General features: G+C 36.7%; 1 protein-coding gene across 2 annotated transcripts in view; it reads right to left on the minus strand.

The window, feature by feature from the left end:
• Positions 1 to 1,571: 1,571 nt before the first annotated feature.
• The window catches only part of Col3a1 (collagen type III alpha 1 chain), a 39,373-nt gene continuing 27,917 nt past the window's right edge, over positions 1,572 to 13,027 (minus strand). For both annotated transcript variants that reach the window (XM_042688306.1, XM_042688305.1), the window contains exons 35-51: positions 12,623 to 12,676; positions 11,993 to 12,100; positions 11,269 to 11,322; positions 10,932 to 10,985; positions 10,542 to 10,703; positions 10,317 to 10,424; positions 9,421 to 9,528; positions 8,491 to 8,544; positions 8,297 to 8,404; positions 7,558 to 7,611; positions 7,028 to 7,135; positions 6,703 to 6,756; positions 6,497 to 6,604; positions 5,384 to 5,678; positions 4,210 to 4,397; positions 3,633 to 3,875; positions 1,572 to 2,661 (exon numbers count right to left, since the gene is read on the minus strand). In XM_042688306.1, the coding sequence (XP_042544240.1) occupies positions 2,515 to 2,661; positions 3,633 to 3,875; positions 4,210 to 4,397; positions 5,384 to 5,678; positions 6,497 to 6,604; positions 6,703 to 6,756; positions 7,028 to 7,135; positions 7,558 to 7,611; positions 8,297 to 8,404; positions 8,491 to 8,544; positions 9,421 to 9,528; positions 10,317 to 10,424; positions 10,542 to 10,703; positions 10,932 to 10,985; positions 11,269 to 11,322; positions 11,993 to 12,100; positions 12,623 to 12,676 (2,007 nt within the window). In that variant the 3' untranslated portion in view covers positions 1,572 to 2,514. The remainder of the gene's footprint in view (positions 2,662 to 3,632; positions 3,876 to 4,209; positions 4,398 to 5,383; positions 5,679 to 6,496; positions 6,605 to 6,702; positions 6,757 to 7,027; positions 7,136 to 7,557; positions 7,612 to 8,296; positions 8,405 to 8,490; positions 8,545 to 9,420; positions 9,529 to 10,316; positions 10,425 to 10,541; positions 10,704 to 10,931; positions 10,986 to 11,268; positions 11,323 to 11,992; positions 12,101 to 12,622; positions 12,677 to 13,027) is intronic.

Here is a 13,027-nt window from a genome sequence, read left to right on the forward strand (position 1 = left end):
CCCACGACACGGAAAAAAAAAACAAAAACACACAACCAAAAACCTATGAAAGGTCTTAGTTGTCGTCCTAAAGCCAAGTACCCAAAGCCTATAAAACCCAGCCCACTTTTAAGTAAAATTTGAGCTGTTCTGTGATGGTCGTAGTATTAAGAAGGCCTTTTATATACCTTTTTACAATTTTAGTCAAGGGTTACTTCCCTTGGATATGGCCTAGATAATTTGTCATTTGTTTGAATGATCTAAGCCTTTTGTGTAGATGTATTATCCTAGAGACCCACCTCCCACACCAAAAATTAAGGAGATCATCTCTTTATTGGTCCCGCGGGTTTATAAAGGATCTTAATGTTATTATTTTATTTACATTAAGCTTAGTATTTGACATAACATACTGAACTAAAAAGTCTTGTCTCTGGCTATTTTCACATCATATGTGATATTACTGGGTGGAGGCTGTCTTATGGTCTTATAGGGATCCTATAAGTATAGAAATTTCATATGAAACAAATGCCTACATAAATTTTTTTCAACACCTCAGCTTTCTTTATGCATATAAAATAAGACAAATATTTCCATGTAAATAAAATGTCTAGAAAGATATACCAGAGACTGTTCAAATTGACTGCTTCTAGGTTGATGTATAACTGCTGCAATTGTTAAATACAAAACATTATTTTTCCTACTTATATAAATCATAAGATCAAGTATAAAATGCAATAATGATTTTTTATTTTGATAACTAAATTAATAACAGTTTCAAGCTAGACAAGTGTCTGGCCCAAGAAACCAATGGAGCAGTTCATAGAAAATGCCTTGCAATCATTTTGAATAGTTTTAGAGATGTTTGCTTATTTTTTCATGGACAAATAAAATTTATATATATTTATCATATGCATATAATGTTTTCAAATCAGTATACATTGCAGAATGGTAAAGTGAGCTAATTCACATACTCTAACTCATCGTTATTTTAAGATTAGAAAACTTTAAAAGGATTCTCCCTCCAAAAAAATTGAAAATATAGACAACGGTTTAGAAATAAAGTGTAGTGGTTTCATCATGTTGCACAACATAGACGTTTGAACTTGTTCTTGTTATCTAACTAAAACTTTGTATCATTTGACGAACATCTTTTAAACCTCATCTGACCCAGAGCTACTTCAGACTCTTTTAAGAGTCTGACTTTTCTAAATTCCACATCTAGGTAAAATCATGTGTTACTTGTCTTTTTTTCCTTACTATTAAGGAGTTTCAAGGCTAGAACAGCACTTTCTGTTATATTATCAGAATTTTCCTCTCTGCTAACTCCCATCTTGGGGAAACCCTGACTCTGAGGGATTGAACCATTTGAACATAATACCCTAATTTTGATTAATGCTGCAGAAGTTCTATTAAATATTATCTAAAAACTACAGGATTTCCTGGTGAGCACTAACTCGATTCTAACTATATCTTGTCTCTTATTCTTAAATCATTAGCATTACCAATTGGTAAAGTTAGAATTTGATCCACTTGTAAAAGAAAATCACTAGCGTAAGGTTATTAAATCTGGGAAAAGTGACAAAAACCAGCAATGTTTCATTATGATATTTTATTATGGGTGTCTTGTAAGGAAAAGAAAGATCAACAACCACATACAAGCTTACAAAAATTTTAGGACATTGTCTGTGTTATTGTGACAAAAGCAGCCCTATTTGTTTTTTGTTGTTGACTTTCACAGGTAAGGGGAAAGAGCTCTCTGTGACATGCCAAATACTCTTTGTGACAGAAGACAAGTACAGTTATTGTGCATTTATGCTTTGAATTCAGGACAACAATTCTGATGTTGAGTTTTGAAAGTAAAAGTACATTAGCACCATAACATGTGTCTTTAAAGCCTTCCCAAATCTTGGTGACCTTTACCAACAATGACAAGAAAAGGGAGCAGCACCTTTGAAAGCACTTTATATCTAAGATTAAAGTGGCTGTGGTTTAGAAATCTTTCTTTCAGTTCTTCCACCACACTATAATTTTACCAGTATTTAGGATATTAATCAACAAATTTTAATAAGTTTGGCCAATTTCTACAAATTGCTCAGTCTTTGGGGGACTTGGAATTTATCTGTTTCTGACCAGTTGAGGTAGTTGATGTAGGGAGGTCATTCTTAATTTCATGTTTGATTGTTTCAGAAAGATTTTCTTGTACTGGCGAGCATAGTCATTGCTCTGAACATGGCCTAGGATCCAAAGAAGGTAACACAATGTTATTGTAAGAGTGTTGAAGTTTATTTATTATAGCACCATTGAGACATTTTGAAATTGGAATTGATAAAAAAATAAAAGAAAAGGCATTTGAACTGTATTGGAGGAACAGCAAAAAATGGTATCTTTTTTGGTCAAATTACACTCTTTCCAAAAATTTTGGAAATAAATAGCTGGAATTTAGTTGGTCACTTGTACTGGTTGACATGATTAGAACAATAAGAACACATATGGAATGCGATTTTTTTTTTGCTGGGGCTTCAGAGAGAGTTTGGTTTATAAAAAGCAAACAGGGCCAACGTCCACACCAAATTCTTGATCAGGACCACCAACATCATAGGGTGCAATATCTATAATAGGTAATCTCATGGCCTTCCGTGTTCGGTATTCAAAGACTGTTTTGCTCCATTCCCCAGTGTGTTTCTGTAGAAAGAGCCAAAATGAATAGATGATTATAATACAATAATTATATAGATAACTCCTCCAGTGGATCAAGTTGAAAAACCTTTTTGCATCAAAGGAATAATCAATATGTCATATTATATTCTGTACATGAGAGACCTGTCATTTCAAGTTGTAATACTCCTAGTTGATAAGCAACATTCTTAAAATCAAAAACCATGTGAGACTTTAGGCTAAACACATAAGGGCTATTTCCTTAATCCAGCCTGCTTTCTGGAGGCCTGGTCCTGGTCGTCACTACCAGGCCTATAGTTGATTGACTAAAAAGTGGTAGGTTACCTAAAATGACATTTTCTAACCCTAGAACTGATTTCTTTCTTCATTCATTAAATGGCGATACAAATTTGAAATTTACCTTATATTGTAAAAGAACAGATAATTTGAGATTTAATTCATATGATGTATATTATTAAGATTATATAAGAACCATGCTAGTTATCTGGTTAAGTTATTATGGATTTATATTTCATTTACTCTTATAACAACCAGTTTCCATCTGGAAATTAAAATCTACTGAATTGTTTTAGTATCTAATATTCTATGAAACAGAAGATGCTATATAATTAATATATGATATATTTGGCTTACTCTATTATTTTTATTTTTTTCTTTTAAAAGTTTTGTGAGCTGGGCGCTGGTGACTCCCACCTGTAATCCTAGCTACTCAGGAGGCTGAGATCTGAGGATCACTGTTCGAAGCCAGCCTGGTCATAGAAGTTCCCATGAGACTCTTATCTCCAATAAACTATTCAAAAAAGCCAGAAGTGGCACTGTGGCTCAAGTGGTAGAGTGCTAGCCTTGAGCACAAAGAGTTTCAGGGACAGCGCCTAGTCCCTGAGTTCAAGGACCAGGACCAGAAAAAAAAATTGAATGATTACACTAGAATTTCTGAGTGAATTATAATCCCCGAATATAAAGCTTTTGTTACTTACAGTGCAACCATCCTCCAGGACTGTGTATGTGAATTTGCTATTTCCTTCAGCTTTGAATTCACCTTCATTTGACCCCATCAACTTCAAGGCTTTTTTCACATTTCCACTGGCCTGATCCATGTATGCAATGCTATTCTTGCAGTGGTATGTGATGTTCTGGGAAGCCCGGCTGGAGAGAAGTCGAAGGTATGCCAACTGTACATCCAGGACATCCTCAGGAAGCTCAGGATTGCCATAGCTGAACTGTAATGGGTACAAGTAGAACCGAGTTAAATTTAAATTCATATATATTCACACATCCATATGCATATTCTCTATATATTCATATATAGATAATTCATAGAGAGAGAGAATGTCACAGTGAATGTCTTAAAGATCAATAGAACAATGTTTGCATGCAAAGTAATTCCCAGTGGTTTAGCTTTCATTGAGTGGCAAAAGTTATGAACATATACTCATCTGAACATCTAAAATCATTTGGCTTCTGTTTAGTAACTCAGTAACTTCTGAAGACTGAAGGAGCAAAAATGTTAGGTAAGTAAAGATGACTTGTTTTATAGGATATATCCTTTCTTACCTGAAAGCCACCGTCCATAGACTCTCCAAACCAAACATGTTTCTTCTCAGCACCTGAGTCTGTCCACCAGTTCTTACGTGGAACACTCGCAGGACTGGCACTGATACATGTTTCCCCAGTCTCCATATTACAGAAAACTTTAATGGCATCCATCTTGCAGCCTTGGTTAGGGTCAACCCAGTACTCTCCTGAGAAGTCATGAAAGAAGGACAATGGAAATTGCTTATAAAAGATGTAGTCATAAAACGCACACCAGAATGATTTTGCTTATTTGGTGAGACATTCTTAGTTTTGACTGCTAATGTATTTATACTTATATAGAGAGATGCATGTTTAGACTGAAATTGCTGAGATTAAAAACTTGGTTATAACTATAGGCAGCACTGAAATATAATGACTTGATTTTGAACAATGGTGATAATTTGAGTCAAGAAATATTGATTGGTATTATATCTGTTAAGATAGCTTCTTTCTAAAAGATGATTAAACCTTTAATGTAATTTTGCTTAAGGTGTATCAATATATGCTATCCAAACTGACACTGGTTTTTTGTTTTAAGTATTTTCCAGAAATTTCTGAGTAAAGGTACTAAACCAGGTCAATATATTTGAAAGCTCGAAATAATTTTGCTTTTCCGAAAGAACTAATGTAGATATGAAAAGTCTCAGATTATTGCAATATCCTATTCGATTTTATATACTACTCTGGAAAGCTCATTTTGTTCCAAATTTGAAAATTTTAGTAATTATTACAATAACTTAAATAGTAATAAATATAAAAATTCATAAATTCAGTAGAACTACAGAATATTAGAAAATAAATTAACATAAATTACAATTACGTATACTTCATTCTAAGAACACAATGAGATATAACTACTTTGTCACACAAATCATTTTGTTTATGACAGTATTCAAAAATATGCCCAAACTATGTTTTGTATTAAAATGTCTACAAAACTGCTTTTCTATATTCAAAATATTTTTAAATTATGTTTCACTTCAAATATATCTGCAGATTGTTTTTTTTATGACGCCAAACATTTTCAATTCAATTAGTGATCACTTAAATAGTATTTTGGATTCACAATGTTTTCCATCTCCAGAACCAATGTTCTGTCAAGTTCTAACATGAGCAGCATGTTGCCATGCTTGCCAAAAACTCTCAAACTTACCACTCTTGAGTTCAGGATGGCAGAATTTCAGGTCTCTGCAGTTCCGCGCTGGGTTTTTACGAGAACCATCAGGACTAATGATGCTTTCTATCTGTCCATTCACAGATTTCAGTGAAGACATGATCTCTTCTGTGTTGATTTTGAAATCCATTGGTTCATCTCCATAGTACGGTGCGAAGCCACCAGACTTTTCGCCTCCCACTCCAGCAATGGCAGCAGCTCCACCACCACAGCAAGGACCAGGGGCACCAGGTGGTCCAGGAGGGCCTGGTTGTCCTGGATGGCCTGGGGAGCCCTAGAATTGGTAAAGCATATATCACTGAGGAATATGCCACTATTCCAGAGAAAGACATTAAAGACAATTCACACAACGTGGCATACGTGGCATAATTATTTTAATAAAGATTTATTTCTGTGCTTTTATAGTAATATGATAACCAATCTTAAATCTACTTCATCACCAACATATGTATTATTCTACTCTGAGAGAATCAGTATGGCTTAAGTACAAATTTTATTCTGGAATTCCTTCTAAGTAAAGTCAGCCAACAGCTAAGAAGCAACACCTAAATATTGACATGACAGGCTTGAGTTAGAGGGAATAAAGTTATGCTTCCTAGATTCTTTTTCCAAATTTATGATTAGTATCCTTGAGTTGATCACTTAGCTAATTAGTTCCAGATATCTTATATGCAATTTGTAGAGAAAATGTTTCTAATCAATTTTGCCCAAGGTTTTCAGGTCAGAAGGCATTAGAAATGGTAATACCAGTAAAATAGAGATTAAGAATGTTTTGAAAAGTAAAATGTACTGCATATGTGCAATCATTATCATGATAATATCTGACAGAGGTTAAATGTGAGACCAACACTAGTATCATTCATTTGGTTATGTGAGATGCCATTACTGTGAAATAAGTTATTGAAGTATACTATATGATGACTTTTTAAACTTCTCCAAGTGATCAAGAATATTTTAAAATATCTTTTAATTCCTAAATTCAATTATTACATTGCATTCAATTTAATAACTCTAGTTAAAAACACTGCATGGTTTCTCAAAGTTTGAAGATTATAGCAAATTGAATAGGCAGATCAATAAGTGATGTCTTACCTCAGACCCTCTTTCTCCTCTGTTACCTCGAGGCCCTGGTGGTCCAATGGGACCTGGGTGTCCACTTGTTCCATCTTTGCCGGGAGGTCCATGGGGTCCAACAGGTCCCTAATAAGTAATCATGGTGTATCACAATCCTAGAATACATGCTGGTTGTACAAATATTTTAAAACAGGGATCTTCCAGTGTATTTCTGAGATACTTACTCTGGGGCCTGCAGGTCCTGGACTTCCAACTGCACCCTGGTGACCAGCAGCACCCTAGAAAACAAAACAAGACAGAAATCACTTCAGAAACTGAATCTGTAGACCAGATCAAGAAAAATGGTGATCAGGTTGGCCTCCATAATTTGATCTTTCTTTCATCTCCTGTTCTTGATTTTATCAAGTATGTGGGAAAATCCATTTCTCATTTCTTCCAGCATGTACTTTCTGGGATGAAAAACATCCTACTATGAGGCTCTAATATTTGCCTCACTCACCAGCTGAAATTTAGTCAGACATTTTTGTAACAAACAATGGATGCGCTTACTGGAGAACCTGGGGGTCCTGGATTGCCTGGGAATCCTCGATGACCTTTGATGCCATTAGATCCACGTTCACCAGTTTCACCTTTGTCTCCACGTGCACCTTGGGGACCCTTTAGAAATATATTTCAAATTAAGATCACAGCCATATGCATATTGGAAAAAATGCATATTAGCTAGAAATCCCTATCACAAATACCTCATATGTGGAACAATAGACGTGTGTGTGTGTGTGTGTGTGTGTGTGTGTGTGTGTGTGTGTGTGTGTACGTGTGTGTGTGTGTGTGTTGTGGCTGCTTTCCTTTCAGATGGCCAATTGTATGGAATCCCCATAATTGATGCTTATATCCTTCACCCCAAGGAATATTTAAAATCAGAACTGTTTTCTATATCATGAAAAGTGGTAATGTATATTAGTTCCTAAGTTATTTATATTGTCTTATTTTCTGGAGCATGCCAGAAAATAGAATATCTGCTACATTTTAGAATGGGTTAAAAAGAAATGCCAAACACATTTTTTAAAGACAAAACTTACAGGAGGACCTCGGGCACCAGCAGGACCTGGAGCACCAGATGGACCAGAAGGACCCTACAACAGAAACAAACGACACAGGAAACACATGTGGAGTTACTACAGGCATTGATACCATTTTGGTGTTTAAAAGGTTAATGATTTCATTGTGATTACAGAGAAACATGAATACATTTTTAGAAATTAATATTGTCTTGTTCTTTGTTTACATCTACACAGGAAAGCTTGAAAAGGTTCTATTAATTCAGACTACATCTCCTCTGTTCTGATTAATACTGTGTCATGTTTTAGCAAGGAAATCTTCACTGGTGACTGCCAGAATCTTCTGTTTTATTAAGCGTTTGCCTAAGAATGACTTTCCTAAAAATTGTAACATAAGTGACAGCAAGATTTTGTGGGGGGTGGAATATTTGACAGATGTCTTCTTGTTAGAATGTATTCATTGAGAGAAATACACGCTCACACAAAGATGGTGCAGCCCAGCTCCTGCGGCTCATGCCTGTAATCCTAGCTACTCAGGAGCCTGAGATCTGAGGATTGCAGTTCAAAGCCAGCCAGGCTGGAAAGCCTGTGAGACACTTATCTCCAATTAACCACCAAAAAACCCAGAAGTGGCACTGTGGCTCAAGTAGTAGAGTACTAGCCTTGAGTTGAAGAGGTGAGGGATGGTGCCCAGAATTCAAGCCTCACACTGACAAAAAAAGAAAGAAAAAATATAAAAATGGTGCTTATTTGAACTCACAGTTTCTCCTCTGTCGCCGCTCTTTCCAGCTGGACCAACAGGACCAGGTGGGCCTGGGTGGCCTGGAGCACCGGGGGCACCAGGAGAGCCATTTTCACCACGATCGCCCTGGGAACAAAATCAGCAGATCCAACCTCAATATGATGATCACTTGCTTTAATTACACAAGCCTACTGTATGCTTATTTGTTATACCTTGCCACCAGGAGATCCATCTCTGCCTGGGAGACCATCTGATCCAGGGTTTCCCTGATTAAAAAGAGGGAGAGAGAGAGAGAGAAAGGAAATCAATTTTCTCAAAACTATAGAAGACTCTCTCTCTCTTGTTATCTCTTCCTCTCTAATTATTATGTATCTGAGGCTGTCCTAAGACTCATTATAACCCAGTCTAACTTCAAATTCATGATTCTTTTGTCTGAGTCTTCTACTGGGATTACAAGCATGTAATGACTTAAGCCATGTATTCTTCACAGAGCCACATATTTCTCAATGGTGTTGAAAATTAGTAGGGGACAAAAATATTGTGGCTATTATAATGGGATTTGGCCTTTGAAAGAGTCACAGAACTGCTGTAATAAATCTGTCTTAATAAATTCTCACAAGGTCATATGAAGGAAGTAATTAGGAAAAATGTCTAAAAAAGATACTTATAGAAGAGGAGAATTGCCATCTGAACTGATAATAAAACATCTACAAATTAGCTTTACTTAATTATTTCACACTATCTCAAAATATCTCATTGAACCCTATGAGTGTATGTAATGAGCATTTGTAAGCTTAAAATAACATTTATTTTAAACTAAATAAATGAATAGAAATTGACTGAGCACATATAACCCCTCAAATTTTTTCACCCAGAAAAACATTGTAAATTAAGCCTCTCTCTACTACCTTGTTTCCTAATTTAGCTAGAATCCACATTTTCCTTATGAGTGGTTATTTTGGGGTAAATGTTAAAGGGTATGAGGCTATTTATGTTGCAACATAAAAAGAAGGTTAGTATAGAAGAAAAGAATTTTGCTACATGGTCTTACTTATCGTTTGGCATTAGGGCTCCTTGGACCTTTCCTTACAAATATGACCCAACTCTGACTGGTTGAACATTCTCTTAGAATTGCTACTTACATCTCTTCCGGGCTCACCAGCTGTACCAGCCAGACCAGGAAGACCCTGGGGTCCTGGGGGACCACGTTCTCCATTGTGGCCACTTGCTCCTGGCTTGCCACTTTCACCCTTTATACAAAGGAATAAGAGACATTTTCCTTTCATTAAAAAAACTACTTAACACTGTTCTATCAGATCTCATTAATTCTCAGAGAAAAATTCTGTTTCATTGGATTCCTATTTTCTTAAAAATATACCTTCCATGGGGGAAAGCAAGCTTTAAATATATATATACTTGCTCAGTGACTTGGGATGCCAAATGAATGTGTAGTTACACTGATTATTTTGAGTATATTCTGAGATGTAGAAATAGTGTTACAAGATAGAAGTAATGATGAGCCAACAAGGAACTGTAGAGTTTGTTTTTGTTGACATTTATCTCTTTCTTAAGAGGCACTTAAAGTATCATTAACATGAGTACTATTACACTATTTAGTGAATGGATATTTAAATGCAAAGGACTAGGTTTTGATAGTGAGAGATAATCATTAAGTGTAAAATGACTTCAGCATCACTTAAAATCTTTCACAGATTCGGAAGTTCAGCATGGTTCCCTTTCAAGACTAATAGCAAAGACTGAAGAACCCTCTCAACTTTGCTAACAGAGATGTCTGAAAAGGCCAGATTATCTTTATGTAACATCAGTTTACTTGCGTTTCTGTTCAAAATTTGCCTATGATTTATATTATTTGTAGAGTCTAGAGTCATTTAATAACATGTTTCCGAAAAACCAAGAATAAAGGTTATCTCTTGAATAAGTTGTACTTATCTGAGGAAACCTTTTCATATTTGATATGAAGCCATCTGCGAACGTTAACAAAGGGAGGAAGAGTCTGGTGAGAGATCACAGCACTCACCTTGATACCTTGAGGACCAGGGCTGCCCCTGGGACCTGGCATGCCCGGGGGTCCAGCCAGACCACGTGCTCCCGTAATCCCTGCAATTCCAAGTGGGCCTGGAGCTCCCTGTTAGAACAGAAAATGAAGACTCGGCTCTCTGTATGTGACTGTGTTTTCTTTCATTGAGTTTGTGATGAGGGACAAAATCATATTGTCCCTCCATGGAACAGTGAAGCTACTCACCGGAGGGCCCTGAGCACCGGGTGGTCCCTTCTCTCCAGGTTGACCCGCATCACCTTTTGGTCCAGCCACGCCAGGGTTGCCAGGAGAACCGCTGTTACCTGCAGGGCCTGGGGGTCCATCTTTGCCTGGGGCACCACTGGAACCTGGGGGCCCTGGGTTGCCCTATAAAGAAGGTTCGGAAATTGCATTATTTATCATGAAGAAATGAGCTTTTTCTTCTACCTCTTACCTAAGTTGAAACTATTTCATAATGGGTCCCAGTTGATAAATAGAAATGTGTAAGGTCCTCAGTCTTACAGATATAGGACATTCTTTCTGAAACACATAATGCGAGAGAGAGAGAGACAGAGACAGAGACAGAGAGACTGAGAGACTTTGAAAAGCACTTACATTATTGCCGGGAGGACCAGGAAGACCACGAGCACCAGGAAAGCCAGCAGCACCCTATGGAAGGATAACACATTTTTCTAATTTCAAAAGATAGAATTACACAACAAACAAGCCCTAAAAATAAATCTAAGTTATCAGAAATATGACAGGATCTGCTTTCCACCTTGCAGTTATTGATGGTTCGTGTTTTTCTTACACATAATTCATAAATGAGTAATTATGATTAAATACTGGCTGTATGGCTTTAGTGTCTTTAGAATAGCCTTTATACAGGTTTGTACCAATAAATGCTTTTGAAATAGTTCAACGTATAATAGATGCGACGTTCAATACTTACAGGACCACCGGGACTGCCACGTTCACCCTTCACACCTTGGGGGCCAGGAGGACCCTGGGAAGAAGAGGTAGGAGGAGGTGGGGATTAGGTATAGCCTTAAAGTAAAAATTTGAAAGAAGCATTAAGTTTTTGAAAGACAGTAAGTTGCTAAAATTAGCTTATAAACGTGTAAGCAAATGCATTGGATGGTATGCATGTATATACAAATGGATCTACCGAAATATGGTCCATTCAAGGGAGAACTCCAATGGTGTAATTCTTTCGAAAGGCAAAGTTCAATAGAATAAACACCGGGAAGTGGGAACTGGAAAGGGAAGCGGTGAGTCCAGGGGGAGAGAGGTTGATGAACAAAGAGGAGAATGAGGAGAATGCAGTCAGGAATTTGATGTATATTCTACAAAATTAACAAAACCAAGAAAGCAGTGATTTGGTAGGGATGGTCAGAGTTGGAAGCGGTGACATTGGTCAAGATGCATGTATTCATAAACTGCTTTGGTGAAAGGTAACCCCTTTATACAATTAAAGAAAATTAAATTAAATTTTAAAAAAAGATGGAAGTGACTTGAATGTGGTCATATCCAGGAAATGGGATCCAAGATGCAAATTTAGAATTACATTCCTGTGATAATTACACTCTATGGCTTGACAAGCAATCTCACTTGCAATAATGAATTGTTGATAAACCCAAGTGTTTTCTGTGAGAAGGCTTAGCTAAAGGACTTACAGCTGGCCCAGAACCTCCAGGGGGTCCTGCGACTCCAGGGGCTCCTCCTTCCCCTTTCTCACCAGGAGCACCTCTTTCTCCTTTAGCACCAGGTTCACCATTCTGACCCTGCATGCAAAATGAACATCAAGTAAGACTGCTGCTTCAATCAAAGAAGAATAAGAGGCTCGTGGAACATATGTCCCAGAATATTCATTAAAGTCTTTCTATGAGAGAAGACAATCATCAGCAGAGCAAGTATATGCTATCTGTCCTTGGGGAGAAAGTCTTTCTTAGGATTGAGCATCTGAAAATGAGCATCAGAGAATTCCCTTGAGGAAAAAAATAGATTTAGCGTAAATTTTAAATCCTATCAGTTGGTAATAGAAAAAGCTTAAACTTTTGGTGATTTAAATTCATGGTGTTGCTTTATCCTTATTACCCAGACTCAACAGAGGCAGGAGTTTTGTTTTGATTGTCTAATGATTAAATATGGGGGTAAAATAAGCAAAGAAAACGACGAGGCTCAAATAACTGCTAAAGAACTAAGTGACAGAAGCAAGACTAGAAGACAAATGTATAAGTCAGCTACTTTCTCAGCAGGATGGTGACTGGGTTGAGTGAGAGACAGGTTTAAGTGTTCATACTTACAGGAGCACCTGGGAAGCCAGCGGGTCCTGGAGGTCCAAGTTCACCCCTCTCACCCTGGATGGGAAAGTTTCTCATTAGTCAGAGGGAAAGTATCATTTCCCACCAGAGTACACATTGTCTCCTGCATTGTCTCATTTTCCCTTTAATCAGGAAATGTGCTAAGTTAACAAGCATGGCTTAACTTCTGAACTTCTCTCTACTTCTCAACAAAACTAGGGGTGAACAATGATGGAAATAAGAATTCTCTCTGTGTCTGTTTATTATTTACAAGAAAACAATTTAAAATGTATTTCAACATTAAGTGTTTCAATTTAAAACACTTAATCTGTGAAACATAAATAGTTAAAATGTAAGTGGGCTAATTGAAAATAATAAATTGTCTTAAAATTTTTGCTATGTATCTAT

The sequence above is a fragment of the Dipodomys spectabilis genome, unplaced genomic scaffold (assembly GCF_019054845.1).
Source record: "Dipodomys spectabilis isolate Male_0828 unplaced genomic scaffold, ASM1905484v1 ptg000115l, whole genome shotgun sequence".
Classification (NCBI taxonomy): Eukaryota; Metazoa; Chordata; class Mammalia; order Rodentia; family Heteromyidae; genus Dipodomys; species Dipodomys spectabilis.